We start from the raw sequence: 16984 nt of genomic DNA, 5'->3' as shown, positions 1-16984 counted from the left end.
GTTTTGCCATTTACTTTTAGCTATTTATCTAGTTAGCAAACCAATTACAGTTTTGATTAATTCTGTGATGTGCCTGGCAACAGTTTGGTCAAATGAAAGGTATCCTAATCATTTCTGTCACCAGTTTAACTAAGTGTCAGCCAGCAGCTGTTCCCCTAATGTTGAAATCTCTAGGCTGTGCCTAGGGCCACCTAAATGCTGGAGATAAAGAAAGGAGGTATTTTTATTTCATTTTGCTTACAAATTATATGAACATTATAATATTTGCTCACTAACTTCTAATTTTTGCAATTTTAATCTTTATGGTTGTCTTTTCACTTGCTTCTTAAAGTTTAGAATGCAGACACAATCAAGAGATCTCAAGAGTTGTTAGGAGAGAAAATAATCAAGGATTAGTTTGATCCTGGAGTATGCGTGAAGCCTCTGACAGAAAAGGTCCAGTTTGATCAAATTATGATGAGTATGTGGCGGCACACCACTAGGCAGGTGGACTGGCCCCGCTTGTAATCCACGCGACGGGGCAGCCGGCCAAAATGGTGACGTCAGGGGTTTCCCCTTCTTCTCAGCACAGGTCCCAGAAGCCCGCGATGGGGGACCACGTGATGCCCAGGTGACATCAGCGCCCCCCCACCCCCCCCCCCAACACGGTTCTCAGAAAGGTCCGGGCTGGGAGTACAAGTCCAGCCCAGCAGCCTGCAATAAATCAGTTCTGCTCACTCAGCTCAACCCGTCTGCTTGTGTGTTCTTTCAGTAGCAGTGTAGCTGCCGCGACAATTGGTGACCCCGACTGGTTCAAATGTCTTTGAACCCATCATGAGCGAACCTGGGATCAGTGCTATAGACGTCAAGATGCCTGAATTCTGGGTTCAGGAGCCGGAGACCTGGTTTGGCCACGAAGAGGCTCAGTTTCACCTCTGCAAGATTTCATCCGACACGACTAAATTTTACCATGTGGTCGCTAACCTGGACTAGGCCAACACCAAACACGTGCTGCACCTTGTTCAGCACCCACCCGCCGAAGACAAATACGAGACCATCAAGCGAGTGCTCACCAGATCCCTCGGACTATCCAGTTGCCAGCATGCTGCTCGGATGCTGCAGCTCGACGCCCTGGGAGACAGGTCCCCGATGGAGCTGATGGACGAGATACTCGTGTTCATGGGTGATCACACCAACTGCCCACTCTTCGAGCGCATTTTCCTTGACCATCTGCCCGAGGACATCCAGCCGTTACTGGCCCAAGAGAGCTTTACCGACTCGAGGAAAGTCGCCCAGAAGGCCCAAGAGGTATGGCTCAGGCGATTCCCGGAGGGCTCGGTGGTCCAGCAGGTCACGAGGCATGGGCATGACCACGCCAATCTCAACCCTAGTGCTGCGGTAGAGCATCCGGCCCCTGCAGGGGCCACCAAGAGCATAACCAGGGGCATGGCATCTGCTCCAGCCCTTTGCTTCTACCACCAGCGCTGGGGAGCCAAGGCTCAGAAATGTCGTCAGCACTGCTCGTTCCAGGGCAACAAGTAGGCCGGTCGCTGTTAATGGCTGCAGTGGCTGGCCAAGGACACAGCCTCCTCTACCAGCAGGACACAGTCAGCGGCCGGCGGTTCCTTGTTGATACTGGGGCCCAGATCAGCATCATCCCTGCCACAGCCATCGAGTCCAGGAACTGACCTCAAGGGCCTCCCCTCTGTGCAACCAACGCAACAGAGATCCAGACATATGGAGACAAGACAGTTCACTTTCAGATTGGCCAATGAAAGTTCTCGTGGAGGTTCACCGTCTCATCCCTTCCGACCGCCATCCTGGGTGCTGACTTCCGCCTCGCCCACGGGCTTCTTGTGGACATTCGGGATAGGCGCCTGGTGGATGCCTGTACTTTCCAGGCCTTTTGCCTCGACACCTCCTGCACAGAGCAGCAGCAGATGTCCTTGATCAGCACACCCAGAGACAAGTTCCAGCGAATCCTGGATGAATTTCCAACCCTCCTCAAGCCACAGTTCTCCGCTACCTCGCCACGGGGTGTTCCACCACATCCCCACCCAGGGCCCTCCGGTTCATGCCAAGGCATGCTGGCTCCCGCTGGACAAGTTCCAGGTGATGGAGGAGTTTTCGCATCTTTTGGAGCTGGGGATAATTCGGTGGCCCGACAGCCCGTGGGCCTCGCCGCTCCACCTGGTCCTGAAAGCCTCCAGAGGCTGGCACCCCTGCGGAGACTATCGATGGCTCAATGAGGCGACAGTGCCTGACATTACCCCATCCCTCACATCCAGGACTTTACGGCCAACCTGCATGGTGCGAGGGTTTTCTCCAAGGTTGACCTGGTGCACGGGTATCACCAAATCCCCATGCACCCAGAGGACACACCCAAGATGGCCATCATCACCCACTTTGGCTTGTTTGAATTCCTTCGCATGATGTTCAGGCTCAAGAACGCTGCTCAGACTTTCCAGCACCTCATGGATTCAGTGGACAGGGACCTGGATTTTGTCTTCATTTACTTAGGCGACATCCTCATTTACCAGCAGAGATCGGGCACAACAAAAAGCCCACCTGCGCACCCTCTTCTCCCGGCTGGTCTACTTCGGCCTCACCATCAACCCAGCCATGTGCCAGTTTGGGAAAGAGTCCATGCAGTTCCTGGGCCATACCATCACGGCCGAGGGAGCCACGCTCGCTGCTACGAAGGTCGCTGCTATCAAGGAGTTCTGAAGTCCGGACAATCTCAAGGGGCTGCAGGAGTTCATTGGTATGGTCAACTTCTACAACCGATTCATCCCGAGAGCTGCGTGCATCATGCAGCCGCTATTCGCCCTCATCACAGCCAAGCACAAAACGCTCACCAGGACCCCAGAGGCCTGCAGTGCATTCAAGGCCACCAAGGACACCCTCGTGAAGGCTACCATGCTCGCCCACCCGCACACCGACCTGCATATGGTACTCTCTGTCGATGCCTCTGCCACAGCCGTCGGCGCTGTCCTGGAGCAGCAGGTGAACGGACAATGGAAGCCGCTGGCATTCTTCAGCTGGCTTCTACGCCCACCAGAGTGCAAGTATAGCGCTTTTGACCGTGAGTTACTTGCCATGTACCTGGCAGTGCGGCATTTCGACTATTTCTTGGAGGGGAGGACTTTTACCAACTGACCACAAACCCCTCACCCAGGCACTCGTGATGGCGAAGGACCCCTGGTTGGCTCGCCAGCAGCGTCACCTCTCCTTCGTGTTGGAGTTTACCACCGACATTTGGCACAAGGCAGGGAAGGACAATGTGGTCGCCGATGCACTCTCGCGACCGGCCATCTGCACGCTGATGCCCAACCTCGACCGACCAGCTCGCCCGCGACCAGAAGTCCGACAAGGAGACATGAGCCTTCAGGACTACCATCACAGGCCTGCGGTTCCGAGACCTCCCGACACCGAGCGGCGGAAGCACCGTCCTGTGCGATGTCTCCATGGGCATCCTGCGGCCAGTGGTTCACCAGCAGTGGCGCAGGCAAGTCTTCCATCACATCCATGACCTTCCGCACCCGTCCATCAGGTCCACGGTCCGGATGGTGGCAGAGCAGTTCGTCTGGCATGGGCTGCGGAAGCAGATTGTGAGCTGGGCCAGAACATGTACCCATTGCCCAATGTGCAAGGTGCACAGGCACATCAGGGCGCCCGTGCAAGAGTTCGAGCACATCCAGGAACGGTTCCCATTTCCCGGGGCAACCGTTACCTGTTCACAGTGGTGGACCACACCACTCGTTGGCCCGAGGTGATCCCGATGCCGGATGCCTCCATGGTCTCCTGCTCCCAAGCATTGTTGCATGGTTGGGTCGCCCAGTTTGGCTTTCCGAATCACCTCACCAGCAATGGGGCCTCCCAGTTTACTTCTGCGCTCTGGGCACAGCTCGGCAACAGGTTGTGGATCGAGCTACACCGCACCACTGCCTATCACCCATTGGCCAATGGACTGGTCGAGCGTCTGCACCGCCACCTTAAGTCGGCACTTATGGCCCACCTCATCGGTCCCGACTGAGTGGATGAACTGCCTTGGGTGCTCCTGGGCATCTGCTCCACGTCCAAGGACGATCTGCAGGCGTCATCAGCTGAGCTGGTCTACGGCGCACCGCTGGCATTTCCTGGTGAGTTCATCAGATGCCTCACAAGCCTCAGCGGTCACCGCATGAGCTGCTTCCCCACCTCGGGGCCTGCTTGGACTCCTTCGCACCCCCATTGCCACCCAGACACAGCACACGGCCATCTCACATCCCCAGTGAGCAGCATTCCGCAGAGTAAATTTTTATTCAGCAGGGCCCGCCTTTGGCATCTCTGCAGAGACCTTACGAGGGGCTGTACAAGGTTGTCCAGCGTTCAGGGTCTAAGTTTGCGCTGGACATCAGCGGCAGGAGGGAACTGTTTACTGTGCAGCCAGCGTACCTCAACCCCACCGAACCAATGATTGTGGCCCAGCCCAAGAAGCGAGTCCACCCGGTTAAAAAGGACATTGGCACCGGTCCTGGGGGGGTGCTGTGTGTCGACACACCATTAGGCAGGCAAACCGGCCCCGCTTGTAATCCATGTTTCGGGGCAGCCGGCCAAGATAGCGCCATCAGTGGTTTCCCCTTCTTCTCAACACAGGGCTCAGAAGCCCGCGCTGGGGGACCACGTGACGCCCGGGTGACATAAGCGCTCCCCAGCGCGGTTCTCAGCCAGGTCCAGGCTGGGAGTATAAGTCCATCCCAGCAGCCTGCAATAAATCAGTTCTGCTCACTCAGCTCAACCCATCTGGTTGTGTGTTCTTTCAGTAGCAGTGTAGCTGCCGCTACAAGTAAATCAAACATGTTACACCTCTATTCATGGCTGTATTCAAGAGAGCTAAGACGACAAATGAATGGGTTGGAAGAGTTCAAGGATTTTCTTGCATAACAGGACAATAAAGATACAGGGGAGAAAGAGAGTCTGAAGAGATCAACTTTGGAGTTTATCTGTGCAGTATTAAGTGAGAAGGACATTCAAGGGTGCAGAAACTAATGTCATAAAAAGTCAAACAAAGGTTGTGTAAAAAGAAGGATCACATTTTGCTGCAGTTGAAAAACTGAACTTCCATTTTTCTTTAAATTCATAATTTAGCAGCTACAATAAACAAGGTTCAAACAGAAAGTACCTGTGCGGTGACATTAAAGGGATAGGCAGATTATTACCTCCACATCACACAGGGGTACATGTCTCTTTAACAGAACCAAAGAGATTAAACAAGATTGCCCACTATTAGTTGATGCACATGCACTGGATTAGGTAGATTTATCAATTGCAAAATTACTGTCAGATCAAATAATACTTAATAGCATGATCTCAACAATATTTTGCCATCTCTTACTAAGCATACATGTCCTACTTCACCCAGATAAAAAATTAAAGCACACTGCAATCATTTTTCCTGTATTAACTCAGTGTAGTTTAAGAGTGGATATTGACATTAATTACATTTAAAATTAGAGTATTTTCCATTCTAATTGCTTCAACTACTCTAAATCAGCCATTCTCAAACCTTTTTTTGGCTATACCCTCCTTTAGGATTCTGCTCAAAGTTTATGGGCCTCCTTCGCTGTGAAGCAGTCAAGATTAGCTGGTTTCTTCCATATATCTCTCCTACTGACTACATACAAAACTTTAAAAAAATTAGGATTTCAGTCTGTGGCCCCCTTAAATGTGTTATGGCCCCCCCATCATACCAACAACCTTGCACTCAACATTAGCAAAACCAAGAAGATGATTGTGGACTTCAGAAGGAAATCAGAATACAAACCTGTCCTCATCGAAGGGTCAGCAGTGGAGAGGATCAGTAATTTCAAATTCCGGGGTGTCATCATCTCTGAGGATCTGTCCTGGAGTCTCCATTTTAATACAATCATAAAGAAGGCTTGCCAGAAGCTATTCTTTTGTGAGGAATTTGAGGAGATTTGGTACATCTCTGAAGACACTCAAAACCTCTATAAGTGTACTGTGGAGAGCATTCTGGCTGGCTGCATCACTGCTTGGTATGGAGGTGCCAATTGTTAGGTCTGCTTTGTTCATGAATGAGTGAGACAAACACCAGGCTGAGTCAAAATCAGGGTTCTTTGTTCTTTATTACCGGATTGTAACACTTGCGACTAACCATGTTAGTCGGAGAATGCATTCTGCCGTTATCAGCAAAATGGTGATTTTTTATACCCTTGGATATGTGCTTAGAACATCATCATATCATTACTTGTCCAATGACTAAAACTGTTGCTATCCTTTCCCTGCTAGCTTCCTGCCTCTCAATCCATCAATGTCTCTCTTATCTTGTAAGTACAAGGATGCATTCACATCTTGTTACAGCCCTGCACATTCCCATCTCATGATGTTTTACCTAACAGGAGTACAAGGACACCTCCCCTTCTTGTTACAGCCCTGTACAGGGTAACTCCTTACACATTCCCATCTCATGATGTTTTACCTTACACAACTCTCAGGACAAGAAAATACTCCAGAGTGTTGTTAACTTGGCCTGCGACATCACAGGTACCAGACTTCACTCCATTGACACATCACAAGAGGTGGCGTCTTATGAAAGCAGCCTCTATCCTCAAGGACTCCCACCACCCAGACCATGCCCTCTTCACTCAAGAAAAGGTACAGGAGCCTGAAGACAAGGAGAGCTTCTTCCACTCTGCCATCAGATTCCAGAAGAAACAATGAACTACAGACACTGCCTTACTTTGATATCTTGCACTATTTTTATTTATTTTGTAAGGTGGTTTATATAAATGTTTGCACTGTCATGCTGCCACCAAACAAGAATTCGGTGATACGTTCATGAGAATATATTCTGATTCTGATTGAGAATAGCTGCTCTGAATCATCCACTCGAAGGAATATACAAATATGCTTGCAAATCCCAGAAAGCTTGGCATGTGTACAACAATACAAAACAGTACACAACAATAAAATCGTAACTTAGCTACGTACAAGTAACATATTACTCAGAATCCCCAGCCTGGTATGTTTAAAATGTTCTCACTGAGCCTCCACTACGCCGGCTCATCCAGCATTATTGCCACAACTATGTATTCCTTTCTTGCTTCATGCTAATTTAGTTTTTCCTTAAATGGAACAGGGCCTCAAATATGTCTATCACATTGAATTCCAGATTCTTCCCACACTCAAATGAAAGGTTTCATGGATTTTCCATTTCTAGTACAGGTGCACCATTTTATTTATGGGCTGCAATTTTGGTCTCCACCCAAGTGAGTCCATCTTCAAAATTCCTTTATTGTCATGTACTCAGAAGTACACATAATTTGTTTCCTTTGCTTGCCTTAAAAGGAACACAGAGAGGTGTCACTTGTCCAGAACCTTGATCTCCACTCCAATAAACAAGTTCATAACTTTGAAGAATTACATTTAACCGCATATCCCTTTACCATTGGAGAGAAGACTTCCCCAGTATATTCAACTCTTTGTTACATGGTTTTGGTCCCAGCATCCGGAATTATTTTTTTGCAGTTTTTTCAATGTCTCTGCATCATGTTATTTTTCAAACGGTGGGGTGCATGTACAAGGAATTTTAATCTGATGACTTTTGTACGTGAAGCATTTACGAAAAATGGCTTTATTGACGGAAAGAAATGCAACTTTTAAAATCTTGCCATACAATTTAGAATAGATTTTTCTGAAATCAAGTTCCACATTGGGATGACAAGACACAATAGGAAACAGACGTGCTTTAACTTTTCAAAAAATAAAGGTAGAGGTGAAATATTTTCAAGTGTACTCTTGGATTGAAACCTTGGTTGATAACTTTATACTACCAAGCTGATAAATCATAAAATTAATTGCATAAAGCTTCCAAAGCAAATTGATGAATTGTATTTCCTTGATCTCCCACTCTCTTTCTTTCTTTCTGTAGGTGACTCTCATGTTGATCTCCTACATATTCTTTCCAATGTATCAATATGCTGCCAAGAGGGAACAGTGACAAACTGAATATTATATTCAGTCTATTTCAATCACAAATTCTAAAGATTAACAGCACACCCTCAGATCAAACACTGCTTCATGATTTGTTATAATGCTTTTACATTATTAGTTGCCTTATTATTCTGCATACAGACTTTTAGAGATCAATCTCCATTTCTTGCAAATTCTTCTGACTTACCCTTTCAAATTATGCATATATTAATGGATAATTTTTCATTATCCTCAAAAATATCTTTTGTCTGCAATTAACCCAACTGAACTTCTCCATACATTTAAGTACTTAATCTCAACACATTTTGATATCTTATCCCCCAAGTCACCATATAATCTAGAAATTATGAAATCAACATGCTTGTTCATCTAAAACTCAAGTTCTTTTGTAAAAGGATCCACGATATCCAATACTTTGCTCTAGCCAGTAACCCTATTTTAGTTTAAATTAACAGTTTACCCAATAATATAAATTCCTTCGTAGAGGGAAAGTGTGACTGAATATGTTGTGTTTCATATTGTACATAGATATAATTTTGGGATATAATTGTGGCAGGTTTTTTTTTAAGTGTAGGTCACATACAAACACTTCAAAACAGATCTCATTTAAAATACTGGAGCTCTGCTCAAGCTAGACAGGCCGGTTCCGAATGCCTTTGTAAAAACTTTGGGGAGTGCCCAAGAGACCTCATTCATGGATTGTTGTTTTGAAAAGCAACAGATGAAAGAACTCGAAGGATTAGGTTTGGAGTCCACAGTTTGGAGTCCACAGTTCAGCAACAGCAGGTGGGATTGGAACAGGACAAGCTGGAAAGCTTGTGGAAAAAAAAACATTTTGAAGATGGGTTGTGAGTGCTTATTTCAGCCTGGTCAAAGCCCTTGTGGTCCATACAAGAGGGGAAGACTCGCTGCTTAATGTTTCACTTGGAATAAGGGAAACAGTAAGGGAACTCTGTAGTGACCTGAAAGAAAGAGGTGATCATCTGGAAAACCCTAATGGGGCAAGTTTCTTCAGCAAGACACTGACATAGCTGATTAAAAGGGATCTATTTGTGTCCAGGAACAACAAATCTCTCTCTGAAAACCAACAAGTATCTTCCTGAGCGGTAACCATTTACCTTTCAATCACCAAAGCCTGGTGAACTTCATAAATGTTAAATTCTGTGCACTGAATAAGAATTGCCTGGAACCAGTGAACTTGGAGGAAGGAAAAGTGAGATTGGACTGTGAATTAAAGAACGTTTCTAAACTTACTCACACATTACATACACGTGCGCTTAGAATTAGAAGGCAGTTAAGTAAGTTAATAGTGATAAGTTAAAGTTCGATCCTGTTTTTATGTTTGAAGATAATTAAAAGCAACTTTTGTTTTAGTAACCATTTGTCTTGGTGAATATCTACTGCTATTGGGTGGGTTTTGGGGCCCTCTGGGCTTGCAACAGTGAGCCAGTTTAATCTGTACTCAGGAGTTTAGAAGAATAAGAGGCGATTTTAAGAGGGCATAAGATGGTAAATAATTAAACATTTCCATTACTGGATAAGTCTCAATCAAGAAAATATTATTACATGATAAGAATTCAGTGATTCAATACTGAAATGAGCAGGAATTTCTTCTTGCAGAGGGTGGTGAATCTTTGGAATTCTCTACTCCAGAGGGTACTGGAGGAGACATCATTGAAAGGATGTAGATAAATTCCTGAAAGATTGAGGGTTGTGAGGAATTGGAACAGAAGAGTGATCACATTAAATGACAAGGGGTCAGGTGGCCAATTCATACTCCTATTTTTCTTGTGGGCAGCACAAATTCATGGGCTGAAATGGCCTGTTACTGTGCTGTATATCTAAATTAAAAATTAGCAGTATTGGTGGTTGGGGAGTAGTTATTTCCAGGCCGTTCAACATGGATCAATATTCTGAGGCAATCAAGATGATAAACAAATACTATATTGAATGGAGGGAAGCAACAAAACTATGAAGTGCTAATATTCTTTTAAATTTCAACATTGGTGGGTGGAAAGATAAGTATTTGTATTTACTATTAAACAACTCGAGTAATAAAGTGGTACATTTAGTGTACTGTAACATCTCTTTGATAAATGCTCTGTAATTTCCGAAACAGAGAGCAAAGCAAGACATGAAACCAATGATATTGATAAAGTGCACTTTGAGAAACTCAATGCTAGTGCAAAGCCCCAACCAAGTCCCATATGAATACAGGATCATTATCACTGCAGTGTGGATAGGTACTGAAAGCAGATTTGCTAATCGAGTACAAAAAACACAAAAACTGCAGATGCTGGAATCTTGAGCAGACAAAGAATTGCTGGAGGAACACAGCAGGTCAGATGGTACCCATAGTTAGGAATGCTCAGTCAACCTTTTCAGGTCAGGACCACAAATAGAGCCCAGGGTGTTCAGTGAAGCATGGATTCACACTGTTATTGGGTCTAATCTTGAGATTCATGTAGCCAAACATGTTAACTCTACCAATCAGTCCTACAATGGCACATTTGATCTTGGCCTCATCCATTGCCAAGGTGAGGTCAAACATCCTTAAACTTAATAAGATGAACACTTATTTCCCTTATTTTTGATACCCCCATCCCCATCTTATGCCACTGTTTCCTTTCTAATCTATTCTTGTTTTGTTTCTTTCCCCTTCTTTATCTTACCCTCTACCACCAAATGACTTCTCTCTTTACTTGTCTCTCCGTACACCTTCTAACCTAAACTCTTATCATCTCCTCCCCTGGCCCCAGCCTCTTTCCCACTTACATATGGAATTTCACCCCTTTCCCTCTTGCCTTGAATAACGATCCAGCCCCTAAATACAGACTGACCATTTCTAGCCATGGATGCTGTCTGACCTGCTGAGTTTCTCCAGCAATTCTTTGTCTGTTACTAATAGTGTAGTAGGAAAACAATTTTATATAGCAACCTCCAAATCAGTCACATGCCTTGTATTGCAGAGGAACCATTTTACAATAGTTAACCGAAATAGCAATGATTATCTTCTTCCTTTCTTTGGCTTGGCTTCGCGGACGAAGATTTATGGAGGGGGTAAAAAGTCCACGTCAGCTGCAGGCTCGTTTGTGGCTGACCAGTCCGATGCGGGACAGGCAGACACGATTGCAGCGGTTGCAAGGGAAAATTGGTTGGTTGGGGTTGGGTGTTGGGTTTTTCCTCCTTTGCCTTTTGTCAGTGAGGTGGGCTCTGCGGTCTTCTTCAAAGGAGGCTGCTGCCCGCCAAACTGTGAGGCGCCAAGATGCACGGTTTGAGGCGTTATCAGCCCACTGGCGGTGGTCAATGTGGCAGGCACCAAGAGATTTCTTTAGGCAGTCCTTGTACCTTTTCTTTGGTGCACCTCTGTCACGGTGGCCAGTGGAGAGCTCGCCATATAATACGATCTTGGGAAGGCGATGGTCCTCCATTCTGGAGACGTGACCCATCCAGCGCAGCTGGATCTTCAGCAGCGTGGACTCGATGCTGTCGACCTCTGCCATCTCGAGTACCTCGACGTTAGGGGTGTGAGCGCTCCAATGGATGTTGAGGATGGAGCGGAGACAACGCTGGTGGAAGCGTTCTAGGAGCCGTAGGTGGTGCCGGTAGAGGACCCATGATTCGGAGCCGAACAGGAGTGTGGGTATGACAACGGCTCTGTATACGCTTATCTTTGTGAGGTTTTTCAGTTGGTTGTTTTTCCAGACTCTTTTGTGTAGTCTTCCAAAGGCGCTATTTGCCTTGGCGAGTCTGTTGTCTATCTCATTGTCGATCCTTGCATCTGATGAAATGGTGCAGCCGAGATAGGTAAACTGGTTGACCGTTTTGAGTTTTGTGTGCCCGATGGAGATGTGGGGGGGCTGGTAGTCATGGTGGGGAGCTGGCTGATGGAGGACCTCAGTTTTCTTCAGGCTGACTTCCAGGCCAAACATTTTGGCAGTTTCCGCAAAGCAGGACGTCAAGCGCTGAAGAGCTGGCTCTGAATGGGCAACTAAAGCGGCATCATCTGCAAAGAGTAGTTCACGGACAAGTTTCTCTTGTGTCTTGGTGTGAGCTTGCAGGCGCCTCAGATTGAAGAGACTGCCATCCGTGCGGTACCGGATGTAAACAGCGTCTTCATTGTTGGGGTCTTTCATGGCTTGGTTCAGCATCATGCTGAAGAAGATTGAAAAGAGGGTTGGTGCGAGAACACAGCCTTGCTTCACGCCATTGTTAATGGAGAAGGGTTCAGAGAGCTCATTGCTGTATCTGACCCGACCTTGTTGGTTTTCGTGCAGTTGGATAATCATGTTGAGGAACTTTGGGGGACATCCGATGCAATGATTATGGTGCTACACTAAATCACTACATTTACTGAAGAATAGAAAGGGAATAGGAACAATGTGGGGTTGAGGGACTTCAATAATACATATCGTTCAACAATTGGTTACAAACAGATTTACAATCATAACCGCAGTTCTTCTGCTGAAAGCAGAGCCCCCTCCCACAGAATCCAACAAGCATCAAATTGAAAGGCCACAATTATGTCATCGAGTTGGATTAAAAATTTAAGAACTACTGTTGTTGCTGGAGAAAGTTTCTAGGTAATGCACAATACCGATTGAAAAAAAATCAGCATGAAGTTGAATTACATCACCAAAACCACAGAATACCAAGTTCTAAGAGGCAATATTCAAGTTGTGTTCAGGTCCAGACAAGCTACGGATTTGATATTACATCTAGTTTTTATCTTATAATCAAAAGGGGAGTCAGAGAAGGAACACATGGCTGAATTAAGAGACAATGCTGGTGGGAGATTTCACTTGGAGAAGAGACAGCTAAGAAATTATGGATGTGTGCATGCTATTACAAAGCAGTTTTACTCAATGCACTGCCCTCAGAGGAAGCTTGACAATATATTTTGTGTGAATATTTAAAAACAAAACTCGTAATTTGGAACTGCACTATTTTTGTCATTCTTCTAATTTTCACCCATAAAAGTGAATTTCAAGAACTTTAACAACCAGATATTTCAAAAAAAACACAATTTGCATCAGATATAAATTATCCAACATTTATACTTTACAGAAAAGGAATAGACTATAACTTTAAAGTTCTGCCCATTTAATCAGTGGTTTTAAAAACTAAAATACTATATATTTCGGGGTATAAGTCAAGACTTGAAACCCTCAAAAATCAGGGGTCAATTTATACACCAGATACTGGACGTATAAGATGACCCTGGAAGCGCCTCCCCACCACCAGGCACCACCATAACCCACCCAGACAATGGCAGACCCCAAGGTCCCCGCTCATGCCTGGAAGCCCGAGATCCCTGTTGCTGCCTGGTAGGCTGAGGTCCCCACTGCTGCCCTGTGGGCCAACATGTAGCAATGGTTCCTACATCAAGCACAATTGGGCAGCGAGGCAACTCCTTCAATGCGGATGACACCACAGCCGAATCTGGCTGCAGCCGCATGCTGAAGACTTGGACCCAGCACTATTTGGCATCTTCCCAGCCAGAACCAGATGCATTTTTTAAAACTTTTTTTACTTGCTTGCTTAATTTACAAATGTGTTACTCAGCGATTGGGGTGTTGTTGCTGTGAGGCCTCCGGCGTATTCCTTGCAGAAAATTGGTGGAGGGGGGGAAGAGGGGGTAGATTCATACGCCTGATATATATAAAAAAACCATGAAAATGAGGCTGAAAATCATCCTGAAAATGGGGATCTGACTTATCTGAAGATCGACTTATACACCAAAATATACTGAAATAATTTTCTTTCCTGTAATTAGGCTAACAAATCCTTATTCCATAACATCATGCAAAATGCCAACACTTCTGCACATAACTATTGCCATTTCTTAACATAGGACAACAGGTTTTTGTACTCCTGCACTAATATGGGAGTCTAAACCTACTGTCCAAGCCGGTGGAAACTTTGCAGCTAACTCCAGACTGAGCAACACTCACCCCCACCCAACTCCCACATTCCACAAGAGTCTACTCCTGGGTTAGATGCAATGCAAGACCTGAAAGTCCATTAATTTCATTCAGGAATTTTAGGGCGATGGGGAAAACGATAAATTCCCTTATTTCATATGAAACAATTAATTTCTTTAATTTTTTTCTAGGCATTTTATATGTATATACCAAGATGGCAGTAGCTCAGAAATAGCACTCTTATAAATGCTACTTCTAACTCAAGGCTGACACAACCATTAAGTTTCCTTATTATTCAAGTGTGGTTTGAAATTGGGACTAATTTAGAAAGACCCAAAGCATAAAAATGACTACTGTTGTAACAGGATTGCTTTATACCCAAGCTATATATTTTTATGTGATAACCTATGTTGATGACAAAAATGCAACTGCAAAGTTAATAATACCCAAAGCCAAAATAAAGCCCTGGATTTTGTTTGTTGTTCACCGGAGACTGCCAGCATTTCTGAGCACATGCAGACATGTTTTGGGAAACCTGCATAAATGATGCCACCCTGAACTTGCTGGCTCAAGATTGCCAGTGGTTTTCTGGTTGTGATCCACAATGGACATTAATGGATGGAGTGGAAGATTTCTGAGAATGGAAACATAAGTTTTAATCAAGTTTTGTTCAGTAATCAGATTTATATATTTTAATGTAATTTTATTTTATTTTATTTTTTAAATGTCATTTTAAGTATCAATGAGCATTGAGAATATTGATAGATTTGACAGATGACAAATCTTAGGCATGGAGGGAGGTTTGCAAGCTGTCAAGAGACACCTGGGCAAATTTCGTGACCTAGTCTTGTTTTGACCTGCTCCTGCCACTTTATGCTGTTCAGATCTTGCTTCTGCAAGATAGGACTTTTGGACCTGGAAGGGCCACACTCCCACTCATATAAATTGAAACCATCAATTTCTTAAACCATCATAACACGTGTACATAACAATTCCTTTTACTTTGTATCTTGATGATGTACAAAGTCTTAAGATTAAAAATACTGACCAAAAATATTCTCTCCAATTGATCCTGAATATCTTTCATTCCAGGGAAGGCAGCAACTCCTTGAATCATTTCGACAAAAATGCAACCCACACCCCTAGAAAAGGAAACACAGGTTCTTGATGAAGAGCTCGTTTTAAATTACTTAAGTACTTTGTAGAGGGAAAAACTAGACGTGACATTTTAAATAATACAACAGCTTTTAATTAAAGTCACAGTAAAACAGAAGTGGAACTAACTGCAAAGTGTACTCCTTTATAGCCCACCATTATAAGAAATAATAAAAGCATATCAAATTGTCCGCATTTTATAATTGAATGTCAAGAAGAAAAATCATGATTGTAATTTGTATTCAGCAGTATGCGTCAGCCAAACCATTATCGTAATTTGTACTTAGCAGTATGCTCAGAGTAAATCATTACGAAGTCCTTTGAGTATGTTATCATACAAAGGAGATTATTAGAGTTAAAATAAGTCCTCTTTGTCAACAAAGAAAGGAGAATCTATTGATCAAATTGCCACCCATCATTTACTTTTATTAGAGAAATTTTACCTTGGAATCAGAGAAGATAAAGCTTAAATCAGCATTTAAAACCAGAATCTGCCCTTTGTCCATTTGAGATATTGGTTGCAGTATTTGGAGTGGTTTCTTTAACCTTGACACCAATAATGTGATTAACATCACGTTCTAAAGATGAGCTCGTTATCCTCCTATCCAAAGGATATTGAAGCAATGGGAAATATTTTCATTGGACTTCATCCCTTTCTCAACTCTGCCATGGTACACAAATTCAAGTCCAGATTAGACCGCATGTGGGCTCTTGAATCCTCAATGTGCCAGTCAGGAATGGAATGCGTCATTCAAGGAGGAAGCAGAAAAGGAACTTCCATCTATTTCTGAACAGCTGGACAACTGGTCATGACACTAAGATCAAGAATTTACTGTTTCCATTTCTTGGCACATTCGGGAGGATGTTAATGGAATTATCTGTCAAATTGATTTTCCAGATAGAGATTTAAGATGATGAGGATTTAAATTTTTTTTAATTTAATTTGAATTTTTTTTAAAAATTTGGACACACAGCATTGTAACAGGCCCTTCCGGTCCATGAGCTTGTGCCGCCCAAATGCCCCAATTAACCTACAAACCCCATAGATTTTGAAGGCTGGGAGGAAACCAGAACACCCAGTGGAAATCCAGGCAGACATGGGGAGAATGTAAAAACTCCTTACTGACAAAGCCAGATTAGAATGTAAACTCAGTGCCCGAGTTACACATTGGACAACGTACATATCTACAAAATTCTTACTTGCTGCAGCCAAACAAGTATTTATGAAGAAAAATCTATAATAGTGAATGAATTGAATTTAACAGCAATTTCAGTCAGATATTTTAGAAAATGTCAAAAGTGGATAAATATGCCATAAGACAACGAAAAACAATTTCTGGCTGTAGAAACAGAATAAAAAATCCTCTGTTCCAGGGTTTGTCCAATGACAAAAATTTAAACAGGATATCCACAGGAGTTTGTAAGAGTGAGAAGACACTTTCTTGAAACAAGAGGTCACCTTAACATGGATACAGAGAGGGTATTTTTTTTGTTCAGAGGATCACAGATCTTTCTTTATGAAAGGGCTCTGGAAGCAGAACATTTAAGTATTTTTAAGCCAAGATTATTAATGATTCTTCATAAGCAATGAGGTGTGAAAAGCTTCCAGGAGCAACTAGGAATCCAAAGTTAGCATTAGAGTCACATCAGCCAGTCTTACAGACTGAAGTAGCCAATTAGTTCCTGCTCCTAATTTATATATTTGCTTAATTCTCTGTGGAGGCCACAATAATTAATTCTCTGTTAAGTCAAAAGAGGATGACGACATAGAAGGATGATGGGAGGAATGGAGCAGACCCAAAACTCTCCTTTCTATAAATTGAATCAAACTGACACACAAACAAAAAAAAATACAAATGGAGAGAGCTTGGTCAAACCTGCAGCCAACATTAGCCGTCCACTCTCTCCTTTATTTATCTGGTGGGACAGTT

General features: G+C 44.1%; 1 protein-coding gene across 5 annotated transcripts in view; it reads right to left on the bottom strand.

Annotated features, from left to right (window-relative positions):
* The window catches only part of cdk14 (cyclin dependent kinase 14), a 776693-nt gene that overhangs the window by 308337 nt on the left and 451372 nt on the right, over positions 1-16984 (bottom strand). For all 5 annotated transcript variants that reach the window (XR_011350130.1, XM_069914351.1, XM_069914354.1 and 2 more), the window contains one exon: positions 14947-15040. Coding sequence is in view for 4 of the 5 variants with exons in the window: in XM_069914351.1 (XP_069770452.1) it covers positions 14947-15040 (94 nt within the window). In the remaining variant the exon portion in view is untranslated. The remainder of the gene's footprint in view (positions 1-14946; positions 15041-16984) is intronic.

The sequence above is a fragment of the Narcine bancroftii genome, chromosome 1, assembly GCF_036971445.1.
Source record: "Narcine bancroftii isolate sNarBan1 chromosome 1, sNarBan1.hap1, whole genome shotgun sequence".
NCBI classification, from domain to species: domain Eukaryota; kingdom Metazoa; phylum Chordata; class Chondrichthyes; order Torpediniformes; family Narcinidae; genus Narcine; species Narcine bancroftii.
Note: the sequence above shows the minus strand (reverse complement) of the source record. Positions and strands in the feature narration are given on the sequence as shown.